This window comes from Syngnathoides biaculeatus, chromosome 3 (genome assembly GCF_019802595.1).
Source record: "Syngnathoides biaculeatus isolate LvHL_M chromosome 3, ASM1980259v1, whole genome shotgun sequence".
NCBI classification, from domain to species: domain Eukaryota; kingdom Metazoa; phylum Chordata; class Actinopteri; order Syngnathiformes; family Syngnathidae; genus Syngnathoides; species Syngnathoides biaculeatus.
This window is the reverse complement of record NC_084642.1, coordinates 6,007,020-6,024,050: the sequence shown is the minus strand read 5'-3', so window position 1 is coordinate 6,024,050 and position 17,031 is coordinate 6,007,020. Positions and strand designations below refer to the sequence as shown.

The 17,031-nt window shown below is 42.1% G+C and overlaps 1 protein-coding gene across 9 annotated transcripts in view; it reads right to left on the bottom strand.

Moving 5' to 3' along the window:
* Positions 1–17,031, bottom strand: part of LOC133497738 (interleukin-18 receptor 1-like) — a 32,881-nt gene that overhangs the window by 9,166 nt on the left and 6,684 nt on the right. For 7 of the 9 annotated variants that reach the window (XM_061813878.1, XM_061813880.1, XM_061813879.1 and 4 more), the window contains one exon: positions 4,440–4,667. Coding sequence is in view for 1 of the 9 variants with exons in the window: in XM_061813877.1 (XP_061669861.1) it covers positions 344–392 (49 nt within the window). In the remaining 8 variants the exon portion in view is untranslated. Of the gene's footprint in view, positions 1–343; positions 442–4,439; positions 4,668–5,733; positions 5,754–17,031 lie in introns of those variants that run through there. The other 2 variants (XM_061813885.1, XM_061813877.1) reach the window with 2 other exon arrangements.

The window sequence follows — 17,031 nt, the reverse complement described above, 5'->3', positions numbered from 1 at the left end:
CATTTTTAAAAACCACATCCTCGTGTCTGTGCAACTGAAAATCTTGTGATTCCAAGAAACTGAAACTTCCCGGATCAGCAATCTTTTAGCGACACAAGCGTTTGAATTTGTTGCTCTATCAAAAATACACGTAGAGTCGTCGTTGCTTTATCAAAGATACATGCAGAGTTGTTGCTTTCTCAAAAATACATCCTGTTAGAGAAGGTTCAGCAGTCAAAGTTATACTGTAGAATATTACAGTTTAAGTTGATGCCGAAATTTCAGCCCGATATCTCAAAATATTGGCTCCAAATATGTGTGTGTATCAAATATAATGCAGAAATCTTACTATTTCTTCACTGACCTGTTAAAAATGCAAGTAGTAAAATCAGTGGAAGCAGGGGGGCCCACATGGTGATGACTGATTTGCGAGACGAGCACACTTCCTTATAAACACCTTTGATTTCTTTCAATATTTCTCTTAAAGTGAAAGCTACAGAAAGGGTGTCAAAAAAAAAAAAAAAAAAAAAAAAAAAAACCACACGGCTCGAGTTTCCAACCAACAAACGCGTTGGACACTCGTCACATGACACTTTCTCGGGAGGTGTGTGCACACATTCACGGATGAATAAACATGATCAGAGTATCGATTTGGCGATCATTCTTGTTGTGATAGATAGATAGATAGATAGATAGATAGATAGATAGATAGATAGATAGATAGATAGATAGATAGATAGATAGATAGATAGATAGATAGATAGATAGATAGATAGATAGATAGTTAGATAGATAGATTTCCATTGCTTTTTTCTTGCGAACTTTAACAATGCTCTGTTCCCTTAGCAGTTCTGCAGTTTTGTTTTGTTTCAAATGCAAAGATTTTGTGAACTCAAGTTACGAGTTAATGTTTATGTTTGTAACTTTTTGTAAACTATTTTTCTTTGCCAACCCCCCATTGTTGCTTGTTGAAAGTTATTCTGCACTTTTGTTAATGAAAATACAAGTCTGGGGGCCGAGTCGCTACAGATATGGCAACGCACTCCCAGACTAGCCTACTCTATTACTAAGGCATACATTTCAAGCAAAAAATAAATATATTTCTTAAACTATTTTATTAGATAAAGTATTTAAACTACACATGTATTTCTTGTATGCAGTTTATTATCAGGAAACGATAAAAAATAAAAAGCCCAATTTATTTCTGTCTTGGAACATTATAGCATTATTTCTTTTTTCCATTAATTGTATTGGGAAATATTGATCTGGTTTTCGAACAAATCACTTCTTGATCCGCCTTCTGGAACGGATTGTCGTCGAGATCAGAGTTTGTACTGTATTAATAAATGCATTCTTTACTGTAAACTTCTCTCTCTCTCTCTCTCTCTCTCTCTCTCATATCTTTATTTTGTACTTTCTTCAATGTTTATAAAAATTTGATCATCCTTTATATACTGTACAATGTTATATAGAGGTGTAATCGCGGGGGCTGCGGCGCAATTATTTTTTCTTCTTGGCAGGGATAGTAACAGAAAACTATTGGGAAGCATTACTTTATGTCAACCTAGTTGCTTAGCATTAAAATACCAAAAGATGGCACCAAAGCAATATTTCATAATACAGACTTATACGCTACAGAATAGGCTATTTGGACCTGTGCAGGGAAGCCGAGGGCACCACCACTGCTGCAAAAAAAAAGTGCCATGTGCCAAACTGAATATGCAGGATTTCATTGGACACGCATAAAAATTGAAAATGGAATAAAATATTGGGTATGTCCTCGTTCCCACAGTCTATTTGATGGGTTTGAGGTCAGGGCTTTCAAGTTCTTCCACACTAAATTCACCCAAGTATACATTTTTCTAATTGTTTTGGTAAAATGAACACCATGCCCACACAATATATTTTCATTTTTTTGTACTGAATCAATATTTAATGGGGACTGTGATTGATTGATGAGGTGTATCTACATCAAGACAAAAATCGGCAATGAATAATTTGCTATTTCAAAAAGGCTCCAATGCTTTATATGGACCGTTACCTACAACTAAAACCAAGCCATTAATATTTCTCAGCCTGCTTTTTATGATGTGTTTTATATTCATAAAAGAATACACAACCTGCGTTTACATTCTGCTTATTATTAATGCACTTTGGCAGTCCATACGGGAGGCAAAACTGTCATCTTTTATTTGTACTCTGAGGGAGGGGGGGGGGGGTCCACTGTCGGATACGTTATGAGGATGAATGTAAGACAAGAGGGCCTCTTCCGGGCCCCTGGGATGCCCGGAAAGGATGGAGGAAGGAAAACAGGACAACACAAATCATTAGGAGTTCAAATTGTGTCAGGATAGGTTAAAAACTGAAACTGAAGACAAAAGAAGGCAAAAAGATGACTATAACTTGCAAGGGGGATGGGAGCCTGTCAATCACTGGTACAATAATAGCCAATCAGATAGCCGGATTGTCTTAACCCCTGGCTTGCCACGCCCCTCTCGCCACGTTGTCCCACAAGCAATGCTGGTTGTCAGTAGCGTGCGCTTGGATAAGTTATCATCACGAAGAAAATGGTCCTCAGATGCGCTTGGGGAACGTGCAATTCCGATGAAAGATATCCCGCTAGGTTACAAAGGGGCCCGGTTGATGAAGTGTCTACGATGGATTAAGGCTCGCGGAAGAGCGCACGTACAACTAAATGTGGACAATATCAACAAACACATGGCTGTATGTTCGAAGGTAAGTGAGGGAGAAGTCTCTTCTCTGAGTTTGATTGAATTATTATCCGTGCTTTATACATTCAAGGAGAACAACTTTCACTTTGTTGGTGCGTCACTGACCTGCTGAACGAAGTGTGTAATGTTTTATGGCGAAGAGTCTGGTTAGTGATATGTAAACGCGTGATGTCATGCAAAAGAAATCTCTTTGCCCATTTGTATCACGCCGGACTTTTAAGACAGAGCACTTGGTCAAATGAATATACCCACTCACTTCTAAAGACTAGAATGATATTACTCGTGATCTTTCCAAGTGCTTTACATGCGCAGTACGATTCCACTATTTTATATAGTTGGATTTCAATATAAAGTTTGTGAGGCGTCAAACTTTTTTCGCGTAGATCGCCAACGTTTAGCTGTAACTCTGACATTGCTTCCCGCTCCGTCCCAAATCTTAATTCCGTGTACGTATCCTTGCGTGAAATAGTTGAGACCTCTCTGTAGAACTATCTTGGACAAGTCTGACGCATTTGGCAAAAAACATACCCCAATATTATGTGGAATACGCGATAGAGAATCGACTTCAAACATGTTCTGTCCAATCGCCATTTTGGAAGCTTGTGGGACATGGCTAAGGGGGGCGGAGCTTAAGATCACCATCGGAAAGGTCCATTGCTTCATTTAGCGTGCAAGGCAGAATACTAACGTAATAGCTGAACTTGAGTATTCTTCCGTTGAAATTTCACGTTTTATGACTTAAAACAGATATATATATCTATGCTGCTCTTACGTCTTACTTTTTTCATCCTATGCAAATGACCCAGCAGCAAAATATTCCCATCCCAAACGTTATTCAAGAGGATTTTCGAAAGATTCTGGCTTCGTGAATGATTCGTACAGTGCACGTGTTGTCATGTGTCAATAAATGGAGGATATTCGTTTCTTTTCACAAAGAGTCAGTCATGGGCAGCTACGGCCCAGTGATTAAGCTCATCTCCCACCGTGGGGGGGACCAAGGTTCAAGACCCCAACCGGACCATCCGCCAACATGGCCCGGACTGATGGCTGCGGTGTTTGAGTAAGACGAATCTCCCCCCCAAACCCAACCTGGGTGCTTCAGCTGGCCCCCGCCACAGTATGCGCGACTACCAAGTGTGTGTGCTCACTGGGTAAAGTGCGGGAAAAAAATTGTGTATGCACAATAAAGGTGATTCTTCTTCTTCTTCTACTTTTATCTGTTTTTCGAAACAAAATTCCCATTATCCACTATTTTCGCGACCCGTTTGCGTGTCTTCCGCCTGACCTTGGTCATTTTCTATTCCGTCGGCTGGCACTGAAATCTAAAACAAATATTTCAAGAGTGAGAAATGTTTTCCAGAGGAGGACCCACCCAGACGTGCAAGTCACACAATCACGCACACACATACACCAATTCCCACACTTTTGATGGAAATCTATTGTTTTCAAATTGATAGTTCCTTAGAGGATAAGAACATTTATTCCTTGCTGAATTGAGATCAGTCTATCAACAATATGAGAAAACTTTTTTTTGCCTTGAGTCATGTTGTTATTACAAAATTATTACAATGTATTAGTTGTACGAAGGATAAAACAAAAGGTGTCTGATCCATGATTGGACGAAGATATTTCCTGGTTCAATTGGAAACGGTGATTAAACACTCAGCATCATTCTGTTGACATTTTGACGTCATGAGACCAAGACACCTAAAAATTGATCAACAGTACCTTAAGGCAGTGGCGCCAGGCAGTCCTCCCAGATTTGAAATCCACCACACCACTCGGGTCAGGTACTGATTCAATCCAATGACTGCCAGTCAGGGGTCCCTGTGGCCGCCGCTAGGTGGTCAATTGTCGGGGCACAACGGAGGGGCCGGTATACCTCCCTGGGTCCCTCGGCGTGGGATGTGGACCCCTGCTCCTGGTCCTCGATTAATTGGGTGGGCTCATTAGCCTCTGCGTTGCAGGAACAGCAATTAAAGGACATTTTTGTCAGTCTTTTTGCACGTGCAATGCTGTTAATTCACTTCCAGGTTTACGTGGGCACACACCCAAGGGATTCTTTCACTTATAGCAAAAAAAACAAACAAAACAAAAAACAACTAATGCACAGGTGTCAAACTCAAGGCCCGGGGGCAAGATCCGGCCCGCCAGATGATTTTATGTGGCCCGCGAAGGCACATCATCGGTGTCAAAATCCGTGATTCTGGTGAAAATATGTCCCAACATTTCAAATTGTCACACATCATAAATGAAAACGTTGAGATATTCGAAGCACTTTTGTGTAACCAGACACGATCAATGGTTGAAAAACCCATCACGCTTGATTTCTGATTCCAAAACGAGTTCATTAATTTCAATTGTGTATATGATGAGGTATACGATTGACACCCCTGAATTAATGTATTGGCCACTTATATTGTTGTTCTAAAGACTTCAAAAACTCGTTTAGTCAGTCACACCACATTTCAGTTTTATCGGTGGGTTCACCATCCTTGTCTTGTATGCTTCTTCTCCTATCTTGTTCCGTCTTTCCTTCACAGGGAGTAGCGCACCTAAAAGCCTTTCATTTTCTCAAAAAATGATGGTGCGCCTTATAATCAGGTGCGCCTTATATATGGATCAATATTGAGCCTTTAGTGCAGCTCCATCTAATGGATGCATAACGTAACCTCAGCCACTACTGTAGCGTCTATTTGATGTGCCTTATAATGTGGTGCGCCTTATATATGAAAACAGTTTTAAATTAGGGTAATCATTGAAGCTGCGCCTTAAAGTGCGCAAAATACGGTACTTTTCTCATTGTTTACAGTTAGTGCTTTGTCTTTGTCTCTCTCCCACCTCTCGAAATTCTGTTCTGTTCGTCTGATCGACTCTGATCCTCAATGAACTTCAAAGAAAATACCAAGAAATCACAGAGGAAGCTCAAAACCTCCGCTGTGACACAGTAAAACTGTTCCGGCAGAACAGGAAACAGACATACACACAACAACAACAACAAAAAAAACAATACAGCACATACCTTGAGTTTGATCTGCTGGTGGCAACACAGATACACATAGATACAAATAGACAGAGACTAGGAGAGTGAAAGAAAGGTATAGCAAAAGGGTGTCCTTGAAATTTCATGTATCAAAAACCCATGAATTTGCAATTCAGCTCATTGTAATGTGCATTCAAATGTTTAGAAAAAAATAGTTTACATGTTAATGTTATATTGCATTTTTGGGTCGTCCATGTAGTTAACCCAAAAGCCGGCTTACATTAACTTAGAGGTAATGTAATTTGGGAGCATTTTTATTGAATGTCAGCAGAGATTTATAATTTTTTGTTGTTGCTTAAAGTATGAAAAGATGCATCAGTGTTTTTGGTAGAACTCACATCGCAATTTTAATAAAGGCAGTCCGGGATGTGATAAAAAAACTGAATAAATGTATAGTGTACATATTTAAAGTGCCACTGTCATGAAATGCATCGTTTTTACTATGTTATTAATGAAGAAAATGCAGCTGGAATGGACCCATCCATTATTTTTTTTCACCACAAAACATGATTTTGACATATGTCTTTTTGACACTGCGCCATGAAAATCCTCTCGAGGGATTTGTTTTCGAGAAGAAGCAGGAAGTGACGTTAACTCAAGGGGATCAGTGACTCAAGCGGTCTCGTCTATTTATAATACTTTTACCTGCGGTCTCGTCTGTTTATACTAGTTTTGCCTGCTGGAAGGTAGCTCGTTGTTCCCTCGTGTTAGCCAAAATGCCGCCTCGTTGTATTGTGAGATATTGTTCGAACACTCGGGAGGATGGATTCGTTCTTACTTTTCAAAAAGACCCCGTTCGTCGTGAAAAATGGATTGCACAAGTGCACAGAACGAGAGCTTCGTGGCTTTCAAGTGACAGGTAGGTGTGTATACAGCTACAAAAGAATAATAGTTGGAGGGGGGGGGGCATAATCCTCTCAGACTGTAATAAAAGAGTCGCACACGTAAGTCAGGGATGTTAAATGTGTCGATGTAGCCGTCGGTGCTGAGTACGACTTTGGCCGGGCTGGCTCATACATACTGTCTGGGAGTTTGTTGTTAGTTAGAAGTGATCCGCATATCATCTAAACATGACTCAAAACGATAGGGTAATATTGCCCCGGTCACTTCTCTCGATCTTGAGATGTTCTCTTCTTCCAAAAGAGATTCCGTGTCCCATAGTAGGTGGCAGGGCGTGTTTTCAATGGCGAATGTCCTGGTGTGACATCATGGACAGAAGATGCATCCAATATGGCTACCACTTGGATGTCGATTGAGACTTCCGCAACTTTGCGCATGGATGAGGCGCTTTCCGCTCATATTTTTTTTTTCGTATGGACATTGAAGTGAATAATGTCATATGTACTTTTCATTACAATATCTATTTTCGAATGTTTATAGGCATGACACTTGACCTTTAAACTCAAACTTGTTTCACTGAGACAGAACTGATTCATTGTCTAAATAAGTAAGTAAGCTGTGTGCACATTACTTATTTCCAAAATCTTCCATTCTTGTCTAGAGTGTATGAATATAATTATAGAAGAGATAATGTACAATTATAGTGAATTTGATTTAATTTGAATTGTCAGGATTTTTGGCAAATGAGGCCCATTATTTTTATCGCCTCAAGGTGGATCTGTCAGTGAAAACAACCATTTTAAGTATATCTGAAGCCCAAAAAAAAAAAAAAAAAAAAAAAAAAAAAAACAAAAAACCTCAAAGACTAGGCCAAAGGTCCAGCAGAAAGAGCCGCGCCCGGTCCCTCGGTCCCATAACAGCACGTCTGACATTTGAACATTAAAATGTCCGCGCAGGGCCCCGTTCCCTCACGTGCGCAGTACGCGCACATCCAGAACGCATCGTGTGTAACACGCGTGAAACATATTTCTACTTAAGCCTCCACCTATCCTTTTCCTCTTCCTGATCATAAACCACAGAACATCCTGATGTTTCTGTCGGTTTTTTTTTCCTCTTTTTAACACCACATGAACCGACCAAAGGTCCCCTGGTTTCTTTAATGCCTTGGCAAATCTTTTGTTTTGCTCCTGACAGATACCTTTGAAGAATGAGATTCCTCCGATACCGAGGAAACTTTTTCTGCTGTAAGATGTAACGACAAAAAACTCAGGACAAGAAAAAAAAAAAAAAAGAACAACTTCTGAATTTTGAATGAACTAAGCTGCATTCCCAGTTATGAGGGTGTGGACACTTAACCAACTTCATCTACGTTACTTCTGCTGTATAGATTTTTTTTTTTTTTCAATTTAATTGTACAGGGGTCGGCACGGTGGGTAAGCTGGTAAAGTGTTGGCCTCACAGTTCTGAGGACCCGGGTTCGATCCTGGCCCTACCTGTGTGGAGTTTGCTCATTCTCCCCGTGCCTGCGTGGACTTCCTCCGGGTGTGCACTCCGGTTTTCTCCCACATCCCCAAAACATGCAACATTAATTGGACACTCTAAATTGCCCCAAGGTGTGATTGTTTGACTCGATGTGCCCTGCGATCGGCTGGCAACCAATTCAAGGTGTACTCCGCCTACTGCCGGTTGACCGCTGGGTTAGGCTCCAGCACTCCCCGCCACCCTCGTGGGGATAAGCGGCAAAGAAAATGGATGGATGGATGGATAAATTGTACAGGGTTAGAGGAGTGCTTGGCATGTGCACGTCACAGTTCTGAAGTTGGGGGTTTGAATCCAGGCTTTAAATCTAACCTTCCTGAGTGGAGTTTGCATCGATTTTATAAGCAAGATAGAAAATGGATGACTGGATAGACGGAAGATGGATGGATGAACGGATGAATTGTAAAGGCCATAGGTCACATTAATGGTGTAAACGTTTTGAAATGATCGCTTTAATTATGTATGTCACACTAAACTGGCAATAGAACAGGGTAGTGTAGACTTTTTATATACAATCTTCATGCAAAAATTGGGCTTTAAAAACAAGAAAAGTAACAAAGGTGACTGGATTGCCGCAATTTCCGGCCTACTGAGCGCACCTGGTTACAAGCCTCACCGAGTACATTTGTAAAGGAAATACCATTTGGTACAAACATTGTAAAAGCCGCAGGGCCCACATTGAAACACGAGATATTTACAAAGACGGTACACAAAAAGAGTTTAACGCTAGCGCTAATAGGGCCGGTTAAAATAAAATTTACCGGTAAATATCACTGAGACATGCCAGTAACACAGCAGCAACACACTAGCATAGCGCTAACAGGGCCGGTAAAAGTCACTTCCTCGGCACATGTAGTCCACCGGTCTCATTCTTACCTATTCCGCCCGAGTGCCCCCTTGCGGCCGTTAGAAAAAAATGCACAAATTAGCCGCAAAGCGTGTGAAAAAAGTCGCGGCTTGTAGGCCGGAAATTATGGTAATTCGCTGAAGAAAAATTATCCATCCATTCATCCATTTTCTTAGCCGCTTGTCCTCACAATGAACACGGGAGTGCTGGAGCCTATCCCAGCTGTCAACGGGCAGGAGGCAGGTTACACCCACGCAGACACAGGGAGAACATGCAAACGCCACACAGGGAGGTCCGGGATTGAATCCGGTTCCTCATGACTGTGAGGCCAACGCTTTCCAGCTGCCCCACCGTGCCACCCCATAAAGTACGTTGTTGCTTATGCAGTACCGGCACGAGAGGCTATAGCTAGGCGGCTAATCGCCAGTTCTGGTTAGATGCGTGCAAATTTCCCCGGCTGATGAACGAGCCTCAACTGTGACTTTATCCTGTCAGGTTGACCCCATGGGAGGTTAAAGAACGACAAATTTGGATGCGTTTTCTCAGTTTTGTCGCGGTTTGGTCCACAACACGTCGGCATCTTGGCCTAGCTCGAACGAATGGTCTGTAATGCAAAGCACCGGCAACGTCACGGGGTGGGGTCAAGGACGTTTCCTCCGGGGTCTGTCTGGCTGTGAAAGTTGGCACATATCCAGATAACGCGTGGATTTAAAAAATGCTCTTTATTTATTTTTTTTCCCGATTCATATCCAAAATTATTATTCTTTTCCTTTCGGGTTGTCCCGTTAGGGTTCGCCAAAGCATGCCGTTTTAGATGAACGCATATTTGTTTGGCACAGTTTTACGCCGGATCCCCTTCCCGATGCAACCCCTCTGCATTTTGCCGGGGAGAAATTTATGTCCAAAATATATGTAATAATAATATTACTTCAAGATTGGAGGGTTTATTGTACGCATGAATCTTGGACAAAGTCCTCCTTTAAGTCTCGAGTCCTTTTATGGCAAATACATTTCTCTTTTGGTTTTCACATGTTACAGACTGGCACATGATATTTACGTTTTACATCTCGCTAAATGAAAATTTATGAAGCAGCAAAAATCCCCAACTTTGTGAAGTATCAAACCTCACTTTCAGTCTCACTTACACACGTGCTCTTGAGCACACACTTTCGCACAGAATTTCAGACCCGTCCTCAGGTTAGTCTCAGACCTAACCCCAACCCAATTCATGACCTCCATTGCCTGTGAACTTGTTCACTGCATCTTCCTGTAATTTGAGGTAAGCGCGTCAAAGGGGTTTTTTCCACACAATACTTCCACAGTTTGAGCAGACTTTGTGTGGGTGGGGGTTCAACGCTATCCAGCTGTCAGAGGATCAAGGTAAAAGTCTTACAGTTGTGTCATTGTGTATGGAAAAGCCATCTGGGGATTGATTGAATTTCTCTAATATCCATCTTATGATCCATGTACTAGTATGCTTTTTTTTTTTCCATTACTGCAAGGAACATTCAGTGCACTAGTAGAAACACTGTCTGTGGGTAAGAGTGTGTGTGTTTGTATGGTCTGATAAATGACGGTGACGAACCTACGATCAGCGCAATCCCCAAAACAGATGGATGGATGTTAAATTCCCAATGATTATCACTCCCTCACGCGTTAAGCCCTGTCCGTAACAAATTCTACATTTTTTTTTTTTTTACCCTGCCAGTTACTTCAAGCTGACTTAACTATATGTTCCAGACCCAATCCCGATAGGTGAACATTTCCAATCTAAAGAGACCATAGTGTATAAAATAATACACAGTATTTCAATATATTTTTACCCTCCCACACAGCTAAAACATTTAAAGTTATTGGAAAGTGTTCCCAAGCGTCATTCATTCACTCTCCCTGTTAACAAATGGGAGACGATTGCATAACATCACTTTGGGGAAATGAAAAGAAGACTCGCTTGCGCAAAGTCCAAATAAGAAGCTAAGCGAAGAGGATTGATTACATATTGTAAATAGCAAAATCTTCTGCCAAACCACATCATTTTGTCGAATAAAGTCTATTGCATCATCTTCTTCTTTTCCTTGTGGCTTGTCCCGTCAGGGGTCGCCACAGGGTGTCATCTTTTTCCATCTAAGCCTATCTCGTGCATCCTCCTCTCTAACATCCACTGTCATCATTTCCTCCCTCACCACATCCAATCTTTTCTTTGGTCTTCCTCTCTATCGCTCTTTTGGCTGGCAGCTCCATCCTCAGCACCCTTCTACCCTTCTCTATACTCACTCTCCCCTAATCATCCAAGTCTTGCTCTCTCTAACCTTGTCTCCAAAACATCCAACTTTGGCTGTCCCTCTAATGAGCTCATTTCTAATCTTATCCAACCTGCTCGCTCTGAGCGAGAACCTCAACATCTTCATTTCTGCCACCTCCAGGTCTCCTTCCTGTGGTCTCTTCAGTGCCACCGTCTCTAATCCGTACATCATGACCGGCCTCACCACTGTTTTATAAACTTTGTCCTTCATCCTTGGAGACTCTTCTGTCACACAGAACACCAGACACCTTCCGCCAACTGTTCCACCCTGCTTGGACCCGTTTCTTCACCTCCTTACCCCACTCCATTGCTCTGTATTGTTGATCCCAAGTATTTGAAGTCATCCACCCTTGGCATCTCTTGCATAATGGTGAAAAAAAATGTAATCTCATTATCCCAGCTGCTTAGCCTCACAAGGGTTGCGGGAAAGCTGGAGCCTATCCCAGCTAACTTCGGGCGAAAGGTGGACTACACCCTGAACTGGTCGCCAGTCAGTCACAGGCCAGATATCGACCACATCACTGACTGGTAATCGATGCCACGCTGCCTGCACCAAAGGCAGGGATGTGTACCACTACACCATCAGTGACTCTGGTAAAAAAAATAATGTGAAACACAATGAACGGGCTGATGGAAATTATCGTAGATGCGAAATGATAAACCTTCGAACAACTGCTACTTAAACCCATGACGCAGCAACACACACAAATATAGTCTAGCATACACGGAGACACACAGGTATATACAGTAGTACAGTACAGTCTGTCCCTGGTCTGTGGAAACAATGACTAGTACACAGTCTAGTTAGTTATTATGTTGCAGGTTGACAATCACTTCTCTAGTATACTAATATAAGTATTATATTCTAAGTATACTATAAAATCAATTGAAAAAGGGGATCAGTGAATTTTTTTTTTTTTACAATAACGTTGCTGCAAACAATGAACCGTAAGGTGATCCCGCTGTCCAAAATTAGACTAGACCTGAAAAAAATGGCCCCATGTTAACCGCCCTGATTGGAGTGAAACTGAGTTAACCAGCAAAACGGTGGAACAATCATCTCAGTGTTATAACAACATGGAAAACCCCCTTTGTCAGCATGACGCAGAGGTCACCCTCCCACTTTGTCCAGTCCAGGACACCATTTCCCACACAGAAGCTCTAATTAACCCAAAAAGCTCGACACTTCCTGCTGGTCAGTAATTATGCCGTGTGCGACTAGGGGTTACTATGGCAACTGTTATTTCATCTACGGGGAAGGGCATCTGGGCCAGAGAAGTGGAATGATAGCAGACACAAAGGCAAACTATGGCAGGAAGTGTTCAATTAGTTTGTACATCATTTGTTACTTCATGGAGACGTCACAGCTACCTGAGAGTCATTGGAAACAGATGCTTTTGGAATTTAGTCAAACTTGTGAGCCCCGCTTCCCTCAGTATAGGTCCATAAGAACTATAGGAACTGTTCCCGTTAGTTATAATGAGTAGGCCCAATTAGGTTTCAGGATCCTCAGACAGGTCCAAAGCTTGATTTTTCATCATTTGGAAACTTTCTTTGATATGTTGAAAAAAAAAAAATACAATGATTCAACTTGTCTTTGTGGCGAATTAAATTTAGAAGACTTTTATTTTACTTTACAGGGACTTAAAGCTCACGGTGAACACCTGGTTAGCACATCTGCCTCACAGTTCTGAGGACCAGGGTTCAAATCCCGGCCTCGCCTGTGTAGGCATGTAGGCTGATTGAAGACCCTAGATTGCGTAGCAGAATATCTTGATTCTTCAAAGCTATTGTGTCCTTAAGGTTAATACTCCCTGGTTCTTGCGCCTCCATGTCAGTGCTTTCCCTGACTTTTTAAGACAAAGGCAGAAGGTACGTTTTTGTGGCACACCACTATGGCGTGAATGAATCCTTGAGGCCCTACTTAAAATCCGTAAAACCGCTTCAGTAACTTTTAATAAGGAAGCGAAATGTGTGGTGACTCCGCAAAATAAGAGGATTGTTCGAATGGAAGCTGCGTTAGTTTTGTGTGTAGCGGATTGCAGAAAAACAGCCCGGTGATGATGAAGAAGAAAGCGCTGAAAGCTGCAAGGAGCGATTTCACTCCCTTGAAGACGAGGCTTTTCGGGAAGCAAAGGTTGGTTAGAAAAATTCCAAAGCATTACAAAAGAGTGCTTCTGTATGGTGAGGCTTCCTCTGCCGACAATGTTGCTCGTCGTTATGTGGAGGAAGAATTTGCACAATACATTGACAACAATGTGGTACGAGCTGTCGAGTTGAGCAATTGTGTTGACGGGGTTATGTCCTTGTACTGGGGAATTTTGAAGCAGAAGAAAAAACAAAAACAAACACCCCACATCACCAAGTTTTTCTCAAAACCTCACTTTCACTGTCAGCACCTGCAACAAAAGATTCTCTAAGTAAGGAATAATAATTATGTATGTACTGCAATAAAAATGTTAGTGTACAGTATAAGGTTTTATAATTAAGAGATTTAACTAAAGACTTCTGTTGTAACTTTCTTTCAGCTTGTCCCGTTAGGGGTCGCCACAGCGTGCCATCTCAGATGAACGCTCATATTTGTTTGGCACAGTTTTTACGCCGAATGCTCTTCCTGACGCAACCAACAGGGCAGGCCCGAGTGGGATACAAACTCACGACCCCTGGTTTACCAAACCAATGCTCCCGCCACCGAGCTATGGGGCCTCCCTATGTGTATAAATATGCAGAGCACAAACACTGTTATCATATTTCAAAAGTTCTGGTCCCCAAATAAACATACTTGCCACCCCTACTTTGCGATTTTTCACTTTTCGCGGGTCGTTTTGGTCCCAATTAACTGCGAAAAACAAGGGATTTCCGCACAGTAATAGGAAGTGTCCAGGAGAAACAAAGTAAACAAAAAAAGCCCACAAAGGTGAAATCACAAGGATGTAAATGATTGAAGCCAGAAAGGACCTTACAGAACATTTAGGAACACAATTGAGAGAGGAACAGTTTGCAGCTCAGTGACCTCCAAATCTAAATTCCCAACTCTCACCGTCACATTCCCGACGGTGTGCACCCTTCCACGCACACAAAAATCGGGTGTGGACAAGACAACCAGATACTGGTGAGAACAAAAATGATGATGGTGATGATACTATCTTCCTCATTGGTATGCTGACACTTCATGTTCAACATCTGTCAAATGTCACCACCGTCTCATCCGGGATAGAAGAGTTGGGAACGTTGAGCTTTTAAAAAAGCACACAGAGGGCTACTAACACAGTGGAAGATTAAGTTCAAAAACAGGAAACAGGCAGGCCAATAGCAGTCATCGTCCGGGTTCATGTGAGTCATTAAGTGTCGCTATGGAAGGAACGCAGGTGACATGAACTTAATCACCGCTGTGGATGTGCGTTTCTGACATTAAAACCAGTGAAGTGGAAAAAAAGTAATTCTGTTGCATGTGGGCAAGAACAGCTATTTCTTTTCCTTGATTGTTGCTTATGAAAAACATTTTTCCATGTACACAAAAGGTCCATTTCTCGCAAATATTTTTCACAAAATTTGTATATACACGGTATATGTTAGATTACATATATATTTGAGCACAAAAACGGCAAATGTGAGTTTCTCAGCGAATAACAAGATGGGTAAGAAAAAAACGAGCGATAGGAAAATTTGCGAATGTTGAATTGCGAATAGGCGGCACGGTGGATCAGCTGGTAAAGCCTTGGCCTCACAGTTCTAAGGTCCCAGGTTCAATCCCGGACCCACCTGTGTGGAGCTTGCATGTTCTCCCCGTGCCTGCGTGGATTTTCTCCGGGCACTCCGGATTCCTCCAACATCCCCAAAACATGCAACATTAATTGGACACTCTAAATTGCCCCTAGGTGCGGCTGTTTGTCCCCATGTGCCCTGCGATTGGCTGGCGACCAGTTCAGGGTGTACCACGCCTCCTGCCCATTGACAGCCGGGATAGGCTCCAGCACTCCCCCCGACCCTTGTGAGGATAAGCGGCAAAGAAGATGGATGGATGGATGAATTGTGAATATTCAGAACTTCACTGTATATATAGTAAAATTTATACTTATGCAGGAACATGATACATTTCCATTTAATTATCCTTGATTTCCAGTTTAGTCCCATAATTACCAAAGAAAGTTTTCAAATTGGAATATTTCAAAAATTCCTTAACTTCCCATAGAAATTCCCCGAAAACTATCTGGAAGGTAAGAAATTTTGTAGCACTTTGCAACCCTAGTTTAAATAAAATAAAGACTCGAGCCACCGTAATTATCCATCCATCCATTTTCTTAGTCGCTTATCCTCACAAGGGTCACGGGAGTGCCAGAGCCTATCCCAGCTCTCAACAGGCAGGAAGCGGGGTACACTCTGAGCTGGTCGCCAGCCAATCGCAGCGCACATGGGGACAAACAGCCGCACCTAGGGGCAATTTAGAGTGTCAAATTCATGTTGCATGTTTTTGGGATGTGGGAAGAAACCAGAGTACCCGGAGGAAACCAACGCAGGCACAGAGAGAACATGAAAACTCCACACAGGTGGGTTCGAGATTGAACCCGGGACCTCAGAACTGTGAGGCCAACGCTTTCCAGCTGATCCACCGTAATTCCCGCTATCTAATTCTGTCTGGCAGACAGACTTCACTTGACCCCCCGAGAGACTTCCTCTCAAGGACCCGTGGACGCTTCGGCGCTGGAGATCAGATGAGATGGAGACACAAGCAATAAAGTCACTGAGTCACTTCTCTTTGCACCAGACGAGCTTTTTGAAGTACAAAAAGGCAAAATTCAACAAAGTCTGATGATGGATGAGACGTGCTTCAACTTGTTACTGTGTAGACCGCTGGGATAAATCATCTATCTGCTGTGGTCTGTGCAAGAACCAACTGGTAATAAATAATAGTGTTGTGTTCACACTTTTAATCCAGTTGGAACGCAGTTAGAAATTACGCAGTTTTCCCGCTTGTCAAATAAAATATAACATTAGCCTGGGGAAAAAAAAAAAAAAAAGTTTTCTTTCTTTTCTTATGATGGACACAGGAAATAAAAGTGCAACAAAGCGGGACGTAGAATTTTAAATAAAATCGATGCAACACACTGACAGTGATCTTCTCGTCCACCGCACTCAACTCAACAACATACTGTGTGTGACGCAGTGTGTTTCTGACGCCGAATCACTCTCCCAACTCGATTTATGGCTTAAAGTTGACATTTCCCAATACCGGCGAATGGTCAAAGAAGCTAATTTTTGTGTGCGTGCCCCACGCGCATCAAATCAAACATGTCACCTACCGCGGATTCATGCATATCATGAGTTTGTTTTGGCGTTATATCTACTCACGGCGAGTAAATAATTCCATTTACAACTGGTGTGAACACTTTCCATGAGTGCATTTATGGCGTTTTGCAATAAAAGTTGGACCTAACATATATGCAGAATATCATGCGACCAAACCTGCACGCATGTTAGCTGACTTCCTGTGCAAGCTACACTGATGAGCGTGACTGGTTTGATGGCACTTTTTTTGTTTTTAAACTAAAACTTACTAAAATGTTCTTTTCTTTACAGCTGGTGTCTTTTGTGTTTCTTAACAGAAATCTTACATATGATATGATATACTGTATGTAAACATCCAACCATCCATTTTCTGTGCCGCTTATCCTCACAAAGGCCGCAGAGAGTGCTGGAGCCGATTCGGGCTGTCAACGTCCAGGAGGCGGGGAACACCCTGAACTGGTTG